General features: G+C 38.3%; 1 protein-coding gene across 1 annotated transcript in view; it reads right to left on the bottom strand.

Moving 5' to 3' along the window:
* Window positions 1-21600, bottom strand: part of ADAMTSL1 (ADAMTS like 1) — a 503362-nt gene that overhangs the window by 143413 nt on the left and 338349 nt on the right. The window contains 2 exon segments of the mRNA XM_049769401.1: window positions 15075-16200; window positions 17093-17246. Of these exon segments, the coding sequence (XP_049625358.1) occupies window positions 15075-16200; window positions 17093-17246 (1280 nt within the window).

Here is a 21600-nt window from a genome sequence, read left to right as displayed (position 1 = left end):
ACATATAGCATTGCTCACATATGTAGTTCTGAAATTGACCCTGGAGGCATTTCCCATCTGATTGTCACTCATGATGAGAAATTTCCATCTGTAAATACATAGTGCTGCTAAAGTCAAAGTCTTCCAAGTTCTCTTTAACCATTGTCTATTCAACATCACTTTGAAACATCACCCTGAGTTTTCAGGCAAGCATAGGCATGTATACATCCAGATTATCTTTTATACCAGATGTGAAATGATAGCAAAGGAATCTCAACAGAATATAAGCATTCATCCCTATTGCCTCATTTAGGCTGATAATTCACTATCCGTTTTTGATTTTTCTAGATCCAATCCTGTTTAAGCTCTGAAAAATGTCTTAAGTGTTCTTTAAAACAAGAGTAAAACTACTTACTTTGGGGCTTCTTGGAAAGTAATGTAATATAAAGGCCTACTCTAAATGATAATGATTTCAGGTACTTACAAATAAATGAGTACCCATCGTATACCAGGCACTTGACAGTTATTTTTCTTCTTATTGATGCTCTTCTTCAGAACAAGTATATGATAAAATAAGGTTCAAGAAACTAAAGTGGACCCTTATTAATACTACGTGGCAGAATTTGATCCTGAATTACTTTTACTCTAGCCTTACTATTTTTCTATCATCATAGACTGCCCTCAGTATTAATGAATAAACCATCTAGTTGCTTCTCTCACCAAGTGGCGGGGAGAGTAAAGTGGAAACAACTAGAACATAAAGAAGACAGGGACAGGTTTAGGGATCACAAAGCACAGACTATTTTGTCATTAACTCTTTCCTTATTTCTTTGTGTATGAGATATAACTGATTGTCACTTGGGTACCCCAGTAATGGAATCAGTCTTTTCATCAAATCATCTAGTTTATATCTACTTCATGTTATACTGTATTTCTCCTGAAAATAATGTCATAATCTTTAGGAAAGTCTTAAATTCCGTGATTATCAATTTTACTCTTGGACCAATAGTGTTGAGTAGCAAGCTGCTGAGTAACTTTCTTGCTGGTCAGAGGCCATTAGCAATATTTAGCTTTTTCTTGGAGGAAAGGATCAATCTTTGTCCAACTTTCCTTCCCAATTTGACAATCCCACATCAAAGGCCATTAAGGAGATTGACTTTTCTGTAACGAAGTCAGTATTTTATTACAGATCCTTTTAGATACTGTTTCTGGAGTTGGATTTGCAAGTAGTCAGACTGAACAATTATTTGTTCATATGACATGAACCTTCTGGTATTAAATGGGGGTGGGGAAGAGTTATTTGCAACATTTTACCCAAATGCAAATCAGATGGCCCAATAAGTGTTCGTTATTTACAGAAAATAACCAAAAAGAAAGGAACAGTTTATATTCATCTTGCTTGTGGTCTATGTCTATAAACACACACATGCATAGACCATCAGTACTGTAAACATACACACTAAGAGATGCAAACACAGATGTAACAATTATGATGTTTACTAAGTGCCTATTATGTGCCGAGCTTGGTGAATATGTATAGTTTGGAATGTATATGTAAAATACAGTGGCAAAAAAATGCTTGGTCTAAAGCAGATGTACTCCCACCCCCCAAATCCAGTTAGTGGCTGGAGAGATAAAACAGTGGGTAGAGACTTGCCTTGTATTCATCTGACCTGGTTTTTATATCCAATATCCCATATAACCAATAACCCGATTAGGAGTAATTCCTGAGTGCAGAGCCAGAAATAACCCCAGAGTATGCTGGGCATGACTCCAAAACAAAACAAAAAGCAAACAAAAACAAACAAAATAAAACAATCACACCTAAATTGAAAGCTGAAAAATTCAATGTTAATTTTGCTAGGTCTAGCTCAAGGCTATCAATATTTTTTTTTGCTTATAACCCCTTTTTGCCAAAGAAATACAACGTGGGGGTGAGTGTTGCCAGAAAACACCAGATTCATAATGTGGAAGACTCTGAATTCATTTTTGGTTATTATACCTTCAGAAACTGTTTTCTGATGCCAATTTTTTGGTTACCTTTCAAATTCATTTAGGGGACCATGTGGGGTCAAAACTCACAGTTTAAAAAGTTAGAGTTCAGTTGACCTCAGAATTTCTTTTAAAAATAATGACAAGTTCTTTTATTTAATTAAGTTATTTTATTCAAAAATTTCTTGGAGCCAAAGTAACCTGGGTCCAAATTCCAAGTTATTTAGTATGAGGTTTTGAGCAAGCTAATATCTCAGAGCTCAAATTTCAACTGAAAAAAGTAACTTAACAGTTAAGATAAGAGTAAATGAATACATATAAAACACTTAAAATGTGCTTAGCTTGACAAAAATCAATGAAGATAATTTCTTCATTAATCTATACATGAGAGATAAAATGCTTTAAAGTACTAGCAGTACAGCTATGTTTTCCTAATTGTACAATTTTTGCCACAGAATTTTGGGATTTTATGGACTTTCTCTAGTAAAGAACATGTGGTTAAGAAAGAGATGTTTAGTTGGGAACAAATATGACTTAGAAACTCTGCTATAATTACATATTAGAGACTGGAATTCAAATTATGCAAGGCAAGACAAAAGACTTCATTAATGAGGAAATTTTCCTCCTAATCACTAGAAATCATAATTAATTTATTCACCAGTTTATTAGATGTTAACTAGTATCTATAATGTTCTGAGAATTTGGAGAAAATCAGACACTTTTATTTTGTTTGTTAAGTCACATCCACTGACACTCAGGGTTAATCTTAGCTTTTTTGCTCAGAAATTACTCCTGGCAGGCTGGGGATCAATGGGATGGTGGGGATTGAACCTGGTTGACTATGTACAAGGCAGACACCTTATACACTGTGCTATTGCTTCTGCCTACTAGACACTGTCTTAAACATTCAAATTTAAGAAAGATGATCATAACTCAAAAGTTATGTAGTAAACATTTATAGAAGAGTCCAAGAAAGATGAATAGAAAAAATCTGAGTTTACCTATTTAGATAATTATGGCAAGTCTATATCTAAATAAGTGTCAGTATATCTAAGAGAAGACCTGCAATGTGGATAAGTAGAGCTTTCACAATATTGGGTAAAAAGGCAACAGTAATGTGGAGAGAAAAGAAGGGAACTACTTTCAATAGGAAAGAAATCCCATCTTAGGAGTAATATGACAATTGAGAAGAGATCACTAAAATGCACACTTTTCCTTGGGGTACAGAGGAAAGGTTGTGCCTAATGCCTAGCATCCTAAACCTATAATATAGCACAGTGGAAATGAATCTCTTGAATCTCTGCATTGTAGGTTAGAGAACAGAGCAAAGTTGAGGAAAAAGAAGAGACTAAGAAATAGTCCTTAATAGGCGTACCGATTTTCTTGCCCTGGAACACAAGGCAGTAATATTTCATCTTTTGCATAAAAGTAATCTAGATACTATGCTGGGAGCATTTCTTGGGATACAGTTTATGCTCGTGTGTAGACTAGTGTCATATATGTGAGCAATGTGCCATCTTGTCAATATCTCCAATTCTGCTGACAACAGCGTGATAGGACACATATTCAAACTGACCTTCCATACTATTAGACCCTGAGGATAAATCACTAATCAAATTTATACCCATGTCTGGGTATAGCTAGAGGTATAGAGACAAATTAGTGAGTTCCACGCAAGCTTCCATCAATAAACTAATGAACAAGCAGTTCCCTAAAAAATAGCACACATTCTGAAAGTTCCAAAGCACAGACAGTTAACAAGCAAGCTCTGTTGGGTACCCTGACAGTTACTGCTCTTTCATAGTTCCCCAAGATTACCTTGGGGCTTGCAAGAGCAGTGAGAAGTGCTCTTTCTGACTGCCAGGCCTGCAGAACCAAAGACTAAAACACACTGCAAGGCTTACCTCACACCTGCAATTAGACTCCTCAAGGCCACTATGATTAGAGTGTCAGCCCTGGCAAGGCATGCTGATCCGTATTGCAAGCTCCCCAAAGTCCTACGCTACTTAATGGTTTGTGGCACTGGTGGTCCCCGTCTCTGGGATGGCCTTCCTTGGCTGCACCCCCAGCCTTATGCAGAGCTCTCTATGCTTATTGCCCCAAGTTACTGCAAGACTCATCACACTAGTAGCTCCAAGGTGAAGTCAGAATAATTAGGGCTAGGCACAGAATTATAGCTTTACTCCTGTGAAAAATATTAAGACCAGGAACAAGTGTTGATGATATCGTGGAGAAACAAATCTTTACACATTGTTGATGGTAAAAATGACCAGATTCCTTGGAAATCAGTATGGAAGTTTAGATTCTGAGAATCAGTATGGAGGTTTAGCAGTTGCTAAAAATAGATCCACTAGTTCTTCTCCAAGTAATCTATCTGAAGAATAGAAAAATGCAATTCAAAAGGATATATGCAATGCTATCTTTTTTTTTTTTTTTTTGGTTTTTGGGCCACACCCGGCGGTGCTCAAGGGTTACTCCTGGCTGTCTGCTCAGAAATAGCTCCTGGCAGGCACGGGGGACCATATGGGACACCGGGATTCGAACCAACCACCTTTGGTTCTGGATCGGCTGCTTGCAAGGCAAACACCGCTGTGCTATCTCTCCGGGCCCGCAATGCTATCTTTATTGCAATGCTTTTTACAATAAAGATCATGTGAAAAATAACCATGTTTAAGAACTGAGAGTAGAAAAAGGTGTGGTTTACGCCATGTGTGACCTCACTGACCTCTGAACCCATACGGATAAAGCGCTGCTATGAGCATCTATAAAGAAGCTCATGTAATTTTTTTTTAATTTTTATTTTGATCACAGTGGCTTACATACCTTTCACATTAGTATTTTAGGTACATATTGACATTGAATCAGGGGAATACCCACCACCAAATTTGTCCTTCCCCCTTCCCCGTTCCCTTACTGCAACCCATATCCCCCACCATCACCCCACAGGCTGCTAGAATAGGAGGTCCCCTCTTTGTCTAGCTTACTATCAGTCATCATACATTTGTTTGGTCCTGGTGCCCTCCCTTGTTTCTCCCTCTATTTGAGTGGCTAACCTAGATAAATTGAGTGTGATTTTTAAATCATGTGATTTTTAAGCAAGTTGAACTACTACTCAGTAATGAGAGAATAAGACCTTGCCATTTGTGACAACATGGATAGAGTTTGAGGGAGTATGCTAAATGAAGTAAATCAGATTAAGAAAGACAAACACCAGATGATTTTACTCTACCTGAAGTATAAGGAAGAAAAGTAGAGGAACAGACAGAACTAATACAAAGCCAAACCCAGAATTTGGACACAGAACTGAGAAGGCAAGAGTAGAAGTGTGCAGTGGCTCTAAGGGAGAATTCATCCTCTATTGCACTTAAATCCATTATATAGTGGTAGGAGGATTCCTGCATTTTGATGGTGGTTTTGTGGGACAACTTTAGAAGAGGTGTGAAAAAGCACTACTGAAATATATACAGTGGTATAAATATTTTATTTCAATTAAAGAAATTAACAAAATAAAATAGTAAAATCTACTCTATCAAAGTTGGATTATTAAATATACACCACTATGTGGGGAGGTAGCAGAGAAGCTCATCTAAACTAGCCTCATACTCTTCCAGTCCTGTAAAGAAGGGTTAAATTATGTAGACATAATATGTCAGAAGGACTCAGGAAATTCAGAGATAACTATGTGCTGCTGAGGGTCACAGCTCAGTAAGATGAGGAAGAATTAGGTAAGATTCAAATGAGAGATAAGCAAAGGTGAGATGACAAAAACATTATATATCATGTTGAGGCATTTGGAACTTATCCTAAGAAATAGCAAACTATTAAAAGAATTTTAAAGGCTGGAGCAATAAAGTGTCTAGGGAGCTTGCCTTGTATGTGAATGACCTGGGTTAGATCCCTGGTTCCCCAAGCTCTAGGAGGAGTGATCTTTGAGTACTGCTGGGTGTGGCCCCCAAACAAACAAAAATTAAACTGGGAACAGCATATGTGTGTGTGTGTGTATGTGTGTGTGTGTATGTGTGTGTGTGTGTGTGTGTGTGTGTGTGTGTGTGTGTGTGTGCTAGAAATTACTCTGGCAGTAGAATGTCAACTGATCTAGAGCAGGCATCAGTTTGCTCTATAAAGGGACAGATAGTAAGTACTTTAGACTTCAAGGGCCACCCAAGACCTCTCTTGTGTACTTATTTGATTTGTTTGTGTTAAATAACCTTTAAAAATAGAAAAGTCATTCTCTTAATAAGCCTTTGAATAGCTGCAGTTGAAATTTACCACTGAGACCTGGAGCAAGTTAATCTAATAACTCTGGGCTCAATTTCAATAGTTTTTTCTTTTTAAAACCCTTTACAAGCCATTCTTAAAACCCTTTAAACAATGTAAAATCTACTGGCTGTAATTTGCCAACCTCTAGTATAGAGAAAACAAATCATGATCTTAGAGGCTATTGCAGTCAGCTAGCAGAGGTAAACCAAAATAGAGACAATGAAAACAGAGAAAAATGGGGGCATGACAGAGCCAATGAGGAGCTAGAACTGCCCAGGAATACTTTAGCATCAGAAGTTGGATACGTTGGAAACTAGGCATTAAAAAATTTAGGTTTAGAGATAGTGAGTGGATCCTTGTGAAATGTGTGTGAGAATATCTAGAAGACCAAAGTACATATGAGTAAGAAGAGAAATTTGGGGTAGCACTCTTGCATGGAGCCAATCTAGATTCAATTCTTGACACTTCAGATGGTCCCTCAATCCCTACCAGGAATGATCTCTAGTGCAGAGACAGGAGCAAAACCTGAGTTCTGCTGGGGATGACCTCCAAACACCTCTTCTCCTACAACGAAGAAGGAAGATTAATTTGACTCATCAGCACACAGGAGATTGCTGTAGTGACAGAATCAATAAAGAAGGCAGAATGAAACTCTTCAGAGGTGGGTAGAGGAAGAGAAATCTACTGAGACTTACTGAGAAATGACAAACTTCTAGGAAGTAAACCAAGTTTTTATGGCTTCAAAAGTAGCAAGAAAGTACATTTAGGTGCTTAGCCTGTGCAGCATATTGCTGACAGATCATATTAAGTAATATTTTGAAAGACAACTCTATTCTTTGAACAAACAAGAAATAAGTTTTGGTAGTTTTTTTTCCCAATAGAAGTGTCTTTGCATGCTGTCTTAGAATATTGGGTGGCATTTATAAGCCAATTATATGTTTCTCAAATTAGAAATTGTACAATTTAAAAATTTTATAAAAAGCTGAGTAATATTTGGTCAGACTAAAGAACCCACAAATGAATAACTTGGGTAACTTAAATAGTTTTTCAATGCAAAGTTTTTTCTGAACTATATATAAACTAAATATTCTAGGTCATATTGTTCATTTTTTAAAACTGCAAAATGAAAACTCCTTTTCCGATGGACTTTGCAGGAGAGCAATATGATAAAACCAGGCAATTACAGATCCATTTGCCCTTCCAGGATTTTCAATGAAAGCAAAGAGAAAACAAGACAGTCACATGTTTTCTAAATCAGTTGACACACAGCTCAATGAAAAGAACTTTCTAGCTCATACTCAAGGAGAGGCTTGCTGTGGAATTCAATCTTGCTTCTTTATTCTTAGGCTAAAACAGGGGACCACTTTTGGTTATTTTAACTCCTAGTCAGCTCAGAACTTTTCCAGAAACTAGCTGATTATAAATTGGTTAACTTCACACACAGGTCCTCTTATTTTCATAATCAGATTTCTCTCCAATAAAAGGTTCATATAAATTAAATCTGACTTTCATGCAAGTATGAGTGCTAATGAGGGGGAGGGAAAGGAAAGAGGCAAAAAGGCAAAGTGCTTGGAATTCCTACATGCTACTTTTTTTTATCTTTTTTTGGGGGGGGTGGAGTGGCACTCAGGAGTTACTCCTGGCTATGTGCTCAGAAATTGCTCCTGGCTTGGGAGATCATATGGGACATCCTGCTGTGCTCAGAGTTTACCCCTGGCTCTGTGCTCAGAAATTGCTCCTGGCAGGCACAGGGACCATATGGGATGCTAGATTCTAACCACAAAACTGCCATCCATCCTGGATCAGCTGTGTGAAAGGCAAACACCCTACCTCTGTGCTATCTCTCCAGTCCACCTTTCTAAATTTTTTTTTTTTTTTGGTTTTTGGGCCACACCTGGTGATGACAAGTTTAGAGAGTAGTATTCTAAAGTTTAATTATAAAAGTGGTTCCTCATTTATTTTACAATAGCACTTAGAGTATTATAGTTTTTGGTGAACAAAGACCTGGTCTTAATGACTGTTTCATTCTGTGGTGCCTATCACAGTATTCAAGGCTCAGAAGACTTATGTAGAGTTGAAGGAAAGGTTGTAAAAGACCACTAAAGCCCTCTTCTCTAGCTCCCACTTGTTCACATTTATTTTTATTTACTGGGTTTTGGGACAAGACTTGTAATATTCAGGGGTTACTTCTGGCTCTGTGCTTATGAAAAACTAACTCCTAGTGTGTTTGTTGGGAGTGGGGAACTATATGAGATTCCAGGAATTGAATATGGGTTGGCTGAATGCATAGCAAATGCCTTATCCACTGTACTAGCTCTCCAAACCCTTATTTTTCTTAAGTGGAAAGTCAACTTTATTGAAGTATAATGTGTATATATATATTTCTTACACTCATTCACACAATGGGTTCTGATATATCACATATCCATATGATTAGAACCCAATTATGATTTAGAAACTATCATATTTATTCCTTTTATTATTTGTCTCTTCAAATCCTAACCTATTATAAAAACAGACCTGGTTTCTCTCTCTCTTTGTCATTCCCATAATGAAATATATTTAGAACAATATAGTAAGTAGTCTTTGTGATTGGCTTCTTCTCCAGCCCCTTATGCATCTGTAAGTTTACTTGTGACCAAGTAACTGGGGTAGGTCTCTAAAAACAGTGATTAGATTATTTCACTCTTCTAAGTAATATTCCCTCAAATAACCCTTTGAAAGGCAGGATTGAAACCTAACCTGTTTCTTTAGGTTGTTGGTCATAGTTGTTATGTCAGTACAACATCTTTTGCCTACCATTCTTCAGTCAAATTACCGTATTTTCTGGCGTATAAGACGACCCCTAATTTTGCAGTTAAAACATAGGTTTAGGCCTATATTCGCTGTATCAGACAGAACGTTCCTGTGCTGCAACTGTATGTACCACAGTGAGCCAATCACAACAAGCAAAGGTTCAAAGGTTATACTGTAATAGACTTCCGCTCTGACTGGCCAATCTGAGCAGGCTTTTTACAGTGTAGATTCGGTACAGAACATTGTCTAATTTGCATGCATGAAAAGCCTGCTTGGATTGGCTGAGTTAGAGAGGTGGTCCGAGCAGCCTTGTAGTAATTGGTGCAGGATCGAGTTGGAAAATTCACTTTGTGGCAATATTCAGACAATTTTTGTTTAGTGGCATATTGAAACATTTTTGGGGATATACTCGGTGTATAAGACGACCCCTGATTTCCCGATTTTCGGTTGACTCTTTTATTTCAAAAGTCGTCTTATACACTGGAAAACACGGTATCTTTTTTTGGTTTCCTTGCACACAGCAAACTCATTTTAGATTTAGGTATTTGTACTTTCCACTTATCTAGAAATGCTATTCTTCATGATGTCATATCCTTGGATATGTGTGATCATGCATCATGCAGGCTTGCAGAGAACCTCAGGTTACCTACCATCTAAAGCAGTCATCAGATAATTTCCTACTACATCAGATTTCATTTCCTGCCCAACCCCTTTTATGATCTGACTTATTACTGATACACCTGTGCCAATCGTTTAGGTCCATGCCACTACTTGATTTATTCAGTCATGATTTAGCACCTAATAGATACCAAGTACAGCAGTAAAGGAAGTATTTTCAAGCACAGGCAATCAGAAAATAAATATATCACATATCAAATGGTAATAAAAATTTTGCAAATTAACTATTTGGCTAAAATAGATAGGGTCTGATGAGAAATGGCATTTTAGAATGGTCCAGAGAAGGTATTTCTAGTTTATGTTTACGAAGCTAAAGTCTCAATCCAGGAAAGGTGTAAAACAAAGCAGACTTGCTTCATTTCTCACAATAGCCAAGAAGAAGGTATTATAACTGGCAAATATAGGTAGGTTAATAGAAACTTAGAGAATGAATTAATACATATAGCTGTCTCTTATCACTTAAATACGATGTTTACTTTTCTGGTTTCCAAACAAAGCTTTGAACTTTATGCACAGAAATGAGTCTTTCCTCTATCATCAGTAGCTAACGTAGCATCTGGCTTGGAGTAAGCCTGAGGATGTTTGGGAAATAAAGAAAGAAGTAGGGATTGTGATGAACTCGTCTGATAAAATACACTTAAGGATATGCTGGAAACTGTTGCTTGAGAAGCTGACATGTACTTCTGAGAATCAAATGAATTAATTTCAACTTGTAAAGCATAGATGAGACACAATCATATCTAGATTGTTAATGACACTTTTATGAAACTAATTTCAAATTTAGCTTTGGCATATTTAAAAGCCAAAAAAAGAACAGATGTCTCTTGGTCACATTCTTTCTTGTTTGACCTATTTGCTGACACAGGATATTTAGAGTATACTCTTATACATTGCAAATTCCTAACAACCAATAGACAGCTGCATTTTTTAGACTCTTTCAGAAAGATGGATTTAGGTACTAAGCAAAAACAGACTAACTGAACTATAACACTGACATTTCAGCACGTTTTTTTTTAAATAAATGATCGTTTCTGAACCATTACTGAGTACAATAATATGACAAGTAATAAAGAGCAACACAAAATAGGTCACTAAAAACCCATTGCAAGCAGTCCCAAATGGCAGGTTTGTGCAGATCTGCATACTCTGTGCAGATACATTCACTTTCTTTTCTCAAATAGTACTTGAAAACTATGTACTTGGAGAACTAAGTCTCAGTCATATATTTTACTGGTCAACTAAAATGGAAGCAGTATAATGTGAAAAATTGGGCTTGGCAATCTCTTATTTCCCTTACCACATGCTGCTAACTCACATTAAAATGGTCTGTCAATGATAGATTTAGGAAGGAAAAAAATCTTGATAGTGGAAAAAACTATAAAACTTTTCTTACTTGTTTTATTTATTTACTTAGTCTTTAGGTCACACCTAAAAATGTTCAGAGGTTATTCCTGGATCCACACTACTAAGGATTCACACCTGAGTGTGATTATGGTCAGGAGACCATATGAGATGCCAGAAACCAATATTGGGTCAGCCCCAGTACTTTTACCTGATGTGCTCTCTCTCAATCCCAATATGTACCTCCTTACTGCTATGTTCCATTCATCCTCACTACTGTAGTAGATACTAAAGACCTGAAGCTTGGTCTATGCCTAGTGGGAATATAAATATATAGATTTCTATATTATTTAAGCATTTTGATTATTTAATTCAATAATAAAAAGAAAAAAAACCAAAATATTCGAAAAGTAGATCTAGCTGATGAATGAAAATACTAGCTGGGGAGAAACAATGTGTCAGCCAGGCTTCTCAGAAATGTTGCCTCAGGCCGGAGAGATAACACAGCAGTGTCAGCAGATTCAGGACCAAAGGTGGTTGGTTCGAATCCCGGTGTCCCATATGGTCCCCTGTGCCTGATAGGAGCTATTTCTGAGCAGACAGCCAGGAGTAACTCCTGAGCACTGCCAGATGTGGCCCAAAAACAAAAACAAAAACAAAAAAAAGAAATGTTGCCTCTATTCAACCTGTCTAGTTTTTCTGTGGGTCCAACATCAATTTTCTTAGCTATGACCTGGGAACAACCACTGTAATTATCCCCATTTGGTTTGGGAGAAGATGAAAGTACTAAGAAAACTGTGGGATACATAGTAAGGATAAACATACAATTTTTTTTTTTTTTTTGGTTTTTGGGTCACACCCGGTGATGCTCAGGTGTTACTCCTGGCTATGCACTCAGAAATAGCTCCTGGATTGGGGGACTATATGGGACTTCGGGGGATCGAACCATGGTCTATCCTAGGTCAGCCACGTGCAAGGCAAATGCCCCTAAACATACAATTTTTTTAGTTAAAAAATTATAAGTTTCCCAAGCAATGTTTATAGGTAGTGTGGGGAATTCACCTTGGAATTCTCAGTAATTGGGTGATTTAATGTGGATCTGGAGCATAGGGATTGTTTGGGTCACCCCAGTGGTGCTCTAAGGTTCTAAAGCACTTAGAACTCCAAGTATCCCACTAAACCCAATGATGCTCATGGAATCATATGGTGCTAGAAACAGAACCCAGATCAAGTGCATATAAAGCATACATCTTATTTCTTATACTATGTCTATATGATTACTATTCTTAAGAAAGCTGTTCTGGTTGTGTTTGTACTCCTAAAATCAAGAGGCAATATTGACATTTTAAAGGCACTAAAGTTGTTGGAAGGATGTTCACCAAGTATCAGAAGAATAGATATAAACACTACTTTGGAATCATATCAACTTAATATTAAATCTGGTTTGGTCAAAATATGATCTTGGTTGAGTAACTGCACTTTAATTTTCTCTGTAAAATTGGAGGGTGATGTCAATCTCATTGAGTGAAGGTTAGAATAACAAATGCAGTTACATATAAATAAACATGACATAATCCCTTAACACAATGTATCTTTGTTTCATTACCCAAAGCCTGTAAGCTAGAAGAGAGAATTAGGTGACTGATAGTATTTAGAAGTATATCTAGTTAAAAGAACAGAGAATGATTTAGAAAAGAGTAAAATGATAAAGAAGTTAAAAGATGAAGATTCAGAGAAGATTAAAAAGTTGAAAAATCTGGACTGGTGGACCTTTGTTCCTTTCTAATCTATATTTCAAGTATTTTCTTATTTTATTTTTGTTACATATGTTGATTGTGCTACATAAAAATAAGGTCTATATTTTAAAAAATAAATTGAACTGAATAGCCATGAGATAACACAGATACAGTCATTCATGATTGAGTTTGTCATACAATGCCTATCTTTGCATATTTCCTGACAATTTTAACAATTTAACAATTGGTTAACCAATGCTAACAATGTTAACAATGTCCCCAGGTTTCCTCCCACTTTTCCCCTTGCCTGCCTCTACTGCACATATTTTCCTTCTTTCTAATTTCTCTCTCTATATATACTTTTCCCTCTCCCTCTTTCTTCCATTTTATTTCTTTTAGACATGGTGATTTGCACTGTAGGGGTATCATACGTATCACTTTACCAGCACCCAATTCTTGTCCATAGTGATAATTTTCAACCATCACTGTCATAGTTATTGTCATCTCTGCCCTAACTGTAGTCTCCTGTATTCTGCTAGCTGTGGCAAGCTTCCTACTGTGGACCCATCCTCTTGGTCTTTATCTCTTTGTCTTTGGGTATTATTACTTTTCTTATTATTTTTACTTTTTATTTATGTATTTAATTTATTTAATTTTACTTTTTTATTATCACTTTTCTTATTATTATTTTCTCTTTATTTAAAATATTCCACAAATGACTGCAATCATTCTGTATCTATGCCTCTCCCCTCGAATCATTTTACTCAGTATAATACTCTCCGTATTCAATCATGTATTCATGACTTTATTTTTCTTAACAGCTACAGAGGTTAGTTAGCAAGTTACAGGACTTGGTTTCATCTCCTATGAAGTGTAGGAGAAAAAGATACCCACTTCTAGAATCAGGGCCACTTCTAGAATTTAGGGACATATAAAACGATCTGTATCTTCTTGGTCTGGCAGAGAGCACAACTCGATGCCAGCTCTCCTGGCTATTCTAGGTCAGGACCGTTTTGAAGAAGAAGAGAGAATGTATATAAAAGGCATGATGCACGCTCACAGCAGGTCCAAAAATGCCAATGCCATTGTAAACGCATGACATCCCCTATAATAAATTATAAAGAAAAAGCTGGGCATACTGTTTGGCACATAGGGAGCTTCCAAAAATATTGTGAATATCACTTCTAATACCATTTTTTTTTACATTATGAATGGCTGTAGTCCAAAGAAACCAGTCATACATGCTTTCATCCTGGTCATGACACATCAAAACGGAGACACCAAGAGATTCTGGGGTCATTAATCACAGGTCCAGCTGGGAAGAAAAGCTTTTGGGAACAAATAGTCCTCTCCAGCCGCAATGGAGAACCCCCAGGGAGCGGCAGGTGCTGGCTGCATTTACACTGGCCAGGGGACCACACAGGAGGAGAAATCAGCTGCGGCCTAATCTTTTCAATGGATCATCCCACAAGTTGACCTGTAATGCTATCTTTCTTCTTTTAAAAAGTATCTTTATTTAAACACCGTGATTACAAATATGATTTTAGTTGTATGATTTCAGTCATATAAAGAACACCCCTCTTCACCAGTGCAACATTCCCACCATCAATGTTCCAGATCTCCCTCCTCCCCACCCCACCCACACCTGTACTCCATACAGGCTTTCTACTTCCCTCATTCATTCACATTGTTAGGATAGTTCTCAATGTAGTTATTTCTCTAACTGCACTCATCACTCTTTGTGGTGTGCTTCATGTCATGAGCTGCACCTTCCAGCCCTCATCTCTTTTGTCTCTGAGAATTATTGCAAAAATATCTTTCATTTTTCTTAAAACCCATAGATGAGTGAGACTCTTCTGCATCTATCTCTCTCCCTCTGACTTATTTCACTCAGTGTAACAGATTCCATGTACATCCATGTATAGGAAAATCTCACGACTTCATCTCTCCTGACGAATGCCATCTTTCTTTCTGCTAGAAGTTGAAAGCCATCTGGAAAGGACTTCATTTGTGATTGGACTCGTAAAAGGATAAGGGCTGGCAACATTACCTTAGAAAGAGGTGAACCTAGAGTTGAAAGAAAACAATCACGGTGTCTTTGGGATGTACTCTGGTCAAGTGATGAGCCAAGGTTGCAACCAGAGAGATCGCTGAAGCGGAATGAAACCCTAAGCCGTGGAAGGAAGGAAGGAAGGAAGAAGGTGCCTCGGACAGGTAGCAGTTCCGTTGGCCCCTTATTCCCCACCCTGACTTGAAAAACAAAACAAAACAAAACAAAACTACCATGCTCACCTGTTGTTGAACTGAACCGCTTCTCCGTTCCTGGCCCAGGTGATGGTCGGCCTGGGGTTGCCAATGGCCTCGCAGTGCAGAAGCACACTCAGGGTGCCGCTGGCCAGGGCTACAGTCTGCCCGAGGTGGGTGACCACCTCCGAGGCCGAGAGCTGCTGGGCTGCCGAGATCTTGCGCAGGATGGTGGGTTTGCGCTGGGGTCTCCGCGCGTGGCCGGCAGCCTCTCCTGCAGCCAAAGTGCGCAGGGCGCTGCTGAAGCCCGACACGAGCTTATGAGGAGGGACCGACACTGGCGGCCCGCGCCGCTCAGAAGGCTTCAGGAACAAGTCCTCTTGCTCCAGGTGGCCGCGGAAGATATCCTGGGCCAGTTGGGCCACCAGGTGCTTGCTGTAGACGTCACGCAATTCCTCGGGCTGCTGCGACAGATTGCGGAGGATATCATCCAGACGTTTCTGCTCGGTCACCAAGGTGAAGGGCAGATGCAGCTGGGCCTGCTCTGTGTTCTGGTCCTCCTCCGAGGACGCGTTCCTTTCTGTGGAGTCCTGCATCTCCCACGAGGCCAGGAGCTCCCTGGGCCAGCCGCCCTGCTCCAGCAACTTGGAAACCAGGTCATCGTAGCGATTCCCAGGATCTGCTGCAAGGCCACGCTTCTCAGGCTTGCTGCCATTGGAGAAAATTGCATTCTGGTGCTTGTGTGGCTGCAGGGCTTCCTTTGGGGACCCCTTTCTCACCGCTAGGGTCTCCTCCTCTCTCTGAGGGCTCACAGGCCGGGCCACCAGCTTGCGGTGGCCGCTAATGAGCTTGATCACAAACTGCTCCCTGGCTGGCCCCGCAGAGCAGGTGTAAATACCTGCATCTGAAGGCTTGAGGCGGTGGATCTTCAGGTAGCCGAAAGGGGCCACAGTGACATGGGCAGAACTAATGAGGTGTTGGCCATCTTTTTCCCAGGTGATGAGAGGCTTGCGGAAGCGCCTGGTGGGACAGCGCAGCACCACCGAAGTCTTGGGGAGCAGGTATGCGAAGCCCCCCACAACGAAGTGTAGCTTCCTCTGCCTTCGTGTTTGAATATAGACCCTCCTCACCGCAGCAATGTGGGGGTTGTGCTTTGTGGATGGACGACCTGGCCCTGCAAGACAAGGAAAAAACCGGTGGAGGCATGAGATACGGCAGGGGAAAACAGAGTGGGAAGATGAAGAGAAAGAAAGAGGGAGAAGCAAAAAAAAAAAAAAAAAAAAAGAAAAGAAAAAAGAAAAGAAACGAGAAAGCATCACCGAGTTGATTCTTTATTCTAGCCAGGGCTTACTCATTTCCCATCTTTGGTTTTACACGGTTTTACAGAGAGTTACTGGCTCCCTGCTGAGACCCATCAAGGCACAGCCACCATCAAAACCTGAACTAGTGAGTTGCAGTGGGGCCGCCTAGTCTCACCCTGCTGTGGCTCCGACTCTGGAAACTAAGATTCAGGGTTCTAGATGGAGGGCGGGGGCATCAGGGAAAGGACGTTCTCATTACAAGGATTAAAAAAGAGAGAAAGAAGTGAGTATTTTAAAAAGAGGTAGAGGACAAAAGGAAGGAGACTGTCTCCATTTCAATATTTATGCTTTGGTTCCAGCAGAGCCCCAGGATTCGAGGTTACATGGGCAGAGGAGCACAGAAATGTTATAACTCTAGGGATTAATATTAAACAGAACAAATCTGTTTAAAGTAGTTTAAAACCCCAGAGTGGATAGTGTTAGACTTCATTAGTAATAGGCTACTTCTAGCTTCCAGATCTCTGACTGCCATCAAGTGAACTTTGCTCTACTGCTGGCAAACTCTTTTTCCAGGGGAGAAGAGAATTCTTCTGAGCCTCCTGTAATTAAGTTTCTTTTTCCATCTCCAGCTGAGTTCTCCAGCCTGCTGTTTCCCATGGTCTTTACCGCCCAACAATTTCTTCCTAGTCTTGAGTTTGGAGAAGGCTACTGCTCTGACTGCTTCTATGTGATTTCATCTTCCCGTCCCCTTGGCGCTCTACTCACGTGCACAGGTTGCCAGCATACAAGGCCTGATGGATGAAGAGAAAGGCAGGGGAGGGCACAAGGAGGAATTGACAATAGCTGAGACTCCAGTTTTCAGCACCTTCTGACAAACAGCACTTCTAGTCTGGGTGCCCTCTCCGCAACTTGTGGAACACTGGTGAGAAAAAAAGACCGAACTTACATAAATATGAAGAAATAGAAGCTAATGGCTTTTCCACTTGGTGGCAAGTTACTTAAACTCTGAATTTGTTTTTATTTCTTATGCTTACTTTACAATGATGGGAATTAAATGAGATAATACGTTTGAAGAGACATAGAATAACGTTGTTAAATTCTGTTTTCTTCTACTACAGATACATTATAATATTTTAAAGTTAAGTATCATATAATTGTTATGTATATCCGGTGAGATGGGGTGCAGTGGGCTATGTAAAAAGGCATGCAAGATGTTTCTAAGTCAAGGAGCCACCATCAAACGAGGAAAAAAATGACAAAAGTGCAGTTAAGCATGATATGGTATATTAGGAAATTTAAAAGCACAATGAGCTAGCACTTCATAAAACTGTAGTCATAGTAAAGAAAATGATAGTTATCATAATAAATGAGGCTGTTGAAGAAGCACTATAAAATGAAAGACAATGTTTTAAAGATTTAAAAATATATTTACCACATGACCCAATTTAACACTTAAGAATCTACCAAAGGAAACTAAGAGATATGTGTACAGAAATATTTTGTGAGAATATTTATTAGCAGTATTATTCATAATAGATACAAAATGAAAACAAGTCCAATGCCCACCAGTGGGTGAATGGATAAACAAAATGCAAAGGGAAATCATTCTGCCATAATAAAAAGAAATCTAATTCTGATATGTTGTATAACATGTATCATCTTTGATATTATGCTCAGTTAAATTTTATGATTGTATATCACACTTCAATAAAGGTTCTAAAGGATTAGTAATTTAAAAATTTAGTAAAACAGAACCAAAAGACTAATGAGCTATTTAAAAATGCATGCTATTATAAAACACATGCTGAGACATGATCAATCCAACTGGGAACTGAGGAGGCTGTGAGAAAGGGAAAGAACTGTAGGATAATGGTGGAGGATAATGTAGGCATTGGTACAATAGCTCTGTAACTATAGTATGATGACTTTGATAATATTATAAACTATGATATTTCAATAAAGTCTTTAAGTAATAAAATAAAACCAATGCTAATCATTACTGACTTTTTATGGTACACTAATGATCTCCTGTCTTACTTCTTAAAGATGGGGAGAGTCTGAGTGTACAAACCAGAGGCAAGCATGGGGGATAAGAAAACATTCAGAATAAGACTGAAAAGTCCAGTGTAAAAGCCCAGGTTTTTGGGATGTGGTGGTGGTATAGAAGAACTAAAACTTTTAGAACCAGGGGACTAAGCTGAGAGTGGCAGGTAAGGGACCAAGCATTGGTGACCTTACATTTTCAGACAGTTTTGGAATTGGTCCATAAGGCAATGAGGAGCTATTGGAGGGAGGAGTAAAATGATGAAAGAGGTGTTTTGAGAAGGTTAATCTGGCACCAGTGTTGGGGAGAGATGAGAGGAGAAGATGGATAGCAGGCAGGTATGTCAGTTAAGGAGGCTGCCACAGTAGTCCAGGCTTCAGATGATAAAAGTCTCAACTAGGGTCATGGCAGTTTGCCACATTCCCTTAAAAAATGACAGTAAAACTGAAAAAAAAAAGTATATTTTCAAGTCTTATAGACTAATCCATTGAAACAAATGATCCCATGCAACTTTCTGTGTTCACTGAAAAACAGTGAAACTGCAAAAAAAAAAAAAAAAAAAAAAAGATATCATTTAAAGGTATTTGTTTCTTGATGATGGTGGATGCATTTTCCACCCATCTGTTATTTTATTGTAAATGACAGTACCAAATTCTGTGATATGGATGTAAAGAGTCTGGAAACTTTAAAAGATGAATTTTTTTGTGCTGCCAGTACAAAATTAGAAAAAGTCAGTATCAGAAAATTGGTCTATGATTATTAGTTAGGTCTAGTTGTTTTTTTCCTAGACGCAATTTTTATCTTCCTAAAATAGCAAAAAAAAAAAAACTAGAATAGGAATTACTAATAATGTTTTTAAAAGTGTTAGAAAAAGAATTAGGAGGGAGATTTTGGGACTTGGGTGATGGGAATGTTGCACTGGTGATGGGTGGTGTTCCTTTTATGACTGAAACCCAAACACAATCATGTATGTAATCAAGGTGTTTAAATAAAAAAAAAAAGAAAGAAATGAGTTATAGTCCTGGAGAGATAGGTTAAAGATAAAAAAAAAAGAAAAAGAATTAGAGCATTTTTTATGTGATTTGGGGATTAAACCACTGATATGCTTTGACACTTCTCAATACTCAACTAAAAAAGCAATGCTGATCAGATTAATTTTATATTTTTGTTTTATTGTAGCATTTATTTAACAAGTAGGCTATTGAATTTTCTGAGTTCTTCTTTTGGGCTCTAAAATGAACTACCTTGATTTTTATATTTTATAGATGGGGCAATATTCATAAATATAAACTTTAATATATTTCATAGCTGATTCGGGAGATAGAAGGATTTCTTTTAGAGAAAATGGGTAAGGCCCTTTTGAAAGATTTTACTCTCAGAATAGAATCTGAAAGTAATTTCATTTGAAGTGTCTAAAACTTTGGCTTAATTCTCTCCCTGAGGGATTCTATGCAGTAACTATGAGATTGAGCCCAGAATGTTAAGAATAAAAAACACCCATAGATCATGGATGTCTTCCTTTCTCCAAGGGAATCTTGTGGGGGGTGTGGAATGCATGTATCATCTTAGCCAAAGGGATGCTGCTGACATGACAGGGCCAATGTGGGGCCCTAAAGAATACTCCCAGGAGTATTTTAGTATAGCACCAACTTGAGTTTAATCCCAGAAAATCACTGATAAATTCCAACTCTTCCCAGTTCCTACCCTTGTTTGCAATTTGCATCCATCAATCCAGGTTACTCAGAGTCCAAAAACATTCTAAATCTAAAGGCTAACCACTCCTGGTAATTTAAATATCACAGCTTCTTCATAGGTAGGCCAAAAAGCCTGTGACCAGTTTAGGCCGTGCTCCTGGATACAACCAATTAAGGTAAGTGATTTTTATTCCCACTCTTCCTGACAATGGGTAAAGATGGAAGAGAACCATTTATATAAAAGAACATTTTTTTAAATTAGGAACAAACATTTTCCCTCTACATTCTTTAGTATAAGCTACCAAATCACCCTATTAGGTGAACATTTTTATAATTTTCATATTTTTAAAGGAGTATAGGGACAGAGAAGTAACTATCTCAAGTTATAAGATAGTCACAGAGCCAGAATTGGAACCTATGGTTATCTGTTTTTGAATCAGAGTGACATATGATATGACTCTATAAGGTATGTTGTACTTACTATGACCATGGCTTTAATTCAGTTTCTTATCCTTTGTCCTATTTGTTAGGGTCCCTTCTTCAAAAGAGGACTTTTCCTAAATTTTCTGTATTTCATATCATCAGAGATGAACTTTAGGAAAACAGGGGACACTTATATAGCATGCAAATCTTCTCCCCAGCATCTCACTCATGGCAGACAGTAATTGAGAGAGTTTGGAGGGCATTTCCTTTTCTAACACATCTCTGGGAGAAGATCTTCAACTATAACCACTTACTTGGCAAAAAAAATCTGGGTGCCTTAGCACACTATTTTGTTGTGATCTTTTTTTTTCATGCATACCACCATATACCAAATCAGTATTCCTTGGAATTTTCCACATTCCATGGAAAAACATCCTTATATGTTTATGCATAAAATACATGTGCATGAATTCATTCTACATAATCACGATGCAATAAACAATGGTTCTAAAATGTGAAAAAAAATCATTCTTCTGTTTTAAAACATATGGGTGAGATGCCACAGAAAGGAAATTATAGTTGCAAATGACAAAAATAAAGATAACTCTCAATTGCAATGCCCTGGGCAGGATCATCAGAAGGAACTTCATGTGTGCCAATAACAAATGGGACAAGAAATCAGGGACCAGTGAAATGACACTATGAGACAGAGCCCAAAATGTTAAGAATAAAAAACACCCATAGATCATAGATGTTTTCCTTTCTTTAAAGAAATCTTGTGGGGGGGTGTAGAATGCAAGTTTCATCTTAGCAAGCAAGTAAGGTGCTTGCTTGGTATGCAGTCAACCCAGATTCAATACCAGGCACCATCGATGGTTCCCTGAACCTGGCCAGGAGTGATTCCTGAGCACAGATCTGGGACTAAGCCCTGAAGACCACTGGCCACAAAACCAAAAACAAATTTATAAGAACTTTTGATGTTGAAAGAAAAAGGTGAAGTCTTTACATTAGAGGAAGTTTACCTGACTGTGAAAGCAAGTTCCTCTGATGTGTTCATGTAGCAGCAGTTTTATTCTGCAAGCTGAATATTGCTATACAAAAAATAATTGGAC

Source organism: Suncus etruscus, chromosome 1 (assembly GCF_024139225.1).
Source record: "Suncus etruscus isolate mSunEtr1 chromosome 1, mSunEtr1.pri.cur, whole genome shotgun sequence".
NCBI lineage: Eukaryota > Metazoa > Chordata > Mammalia > Eulipotyphla > Soricidae > Suncus > Suncus etruscus.
Note: the sequence above shows the minus strand (reverse complement) of the source record. Positions and strands in the feature narration are given on the sequence as shown.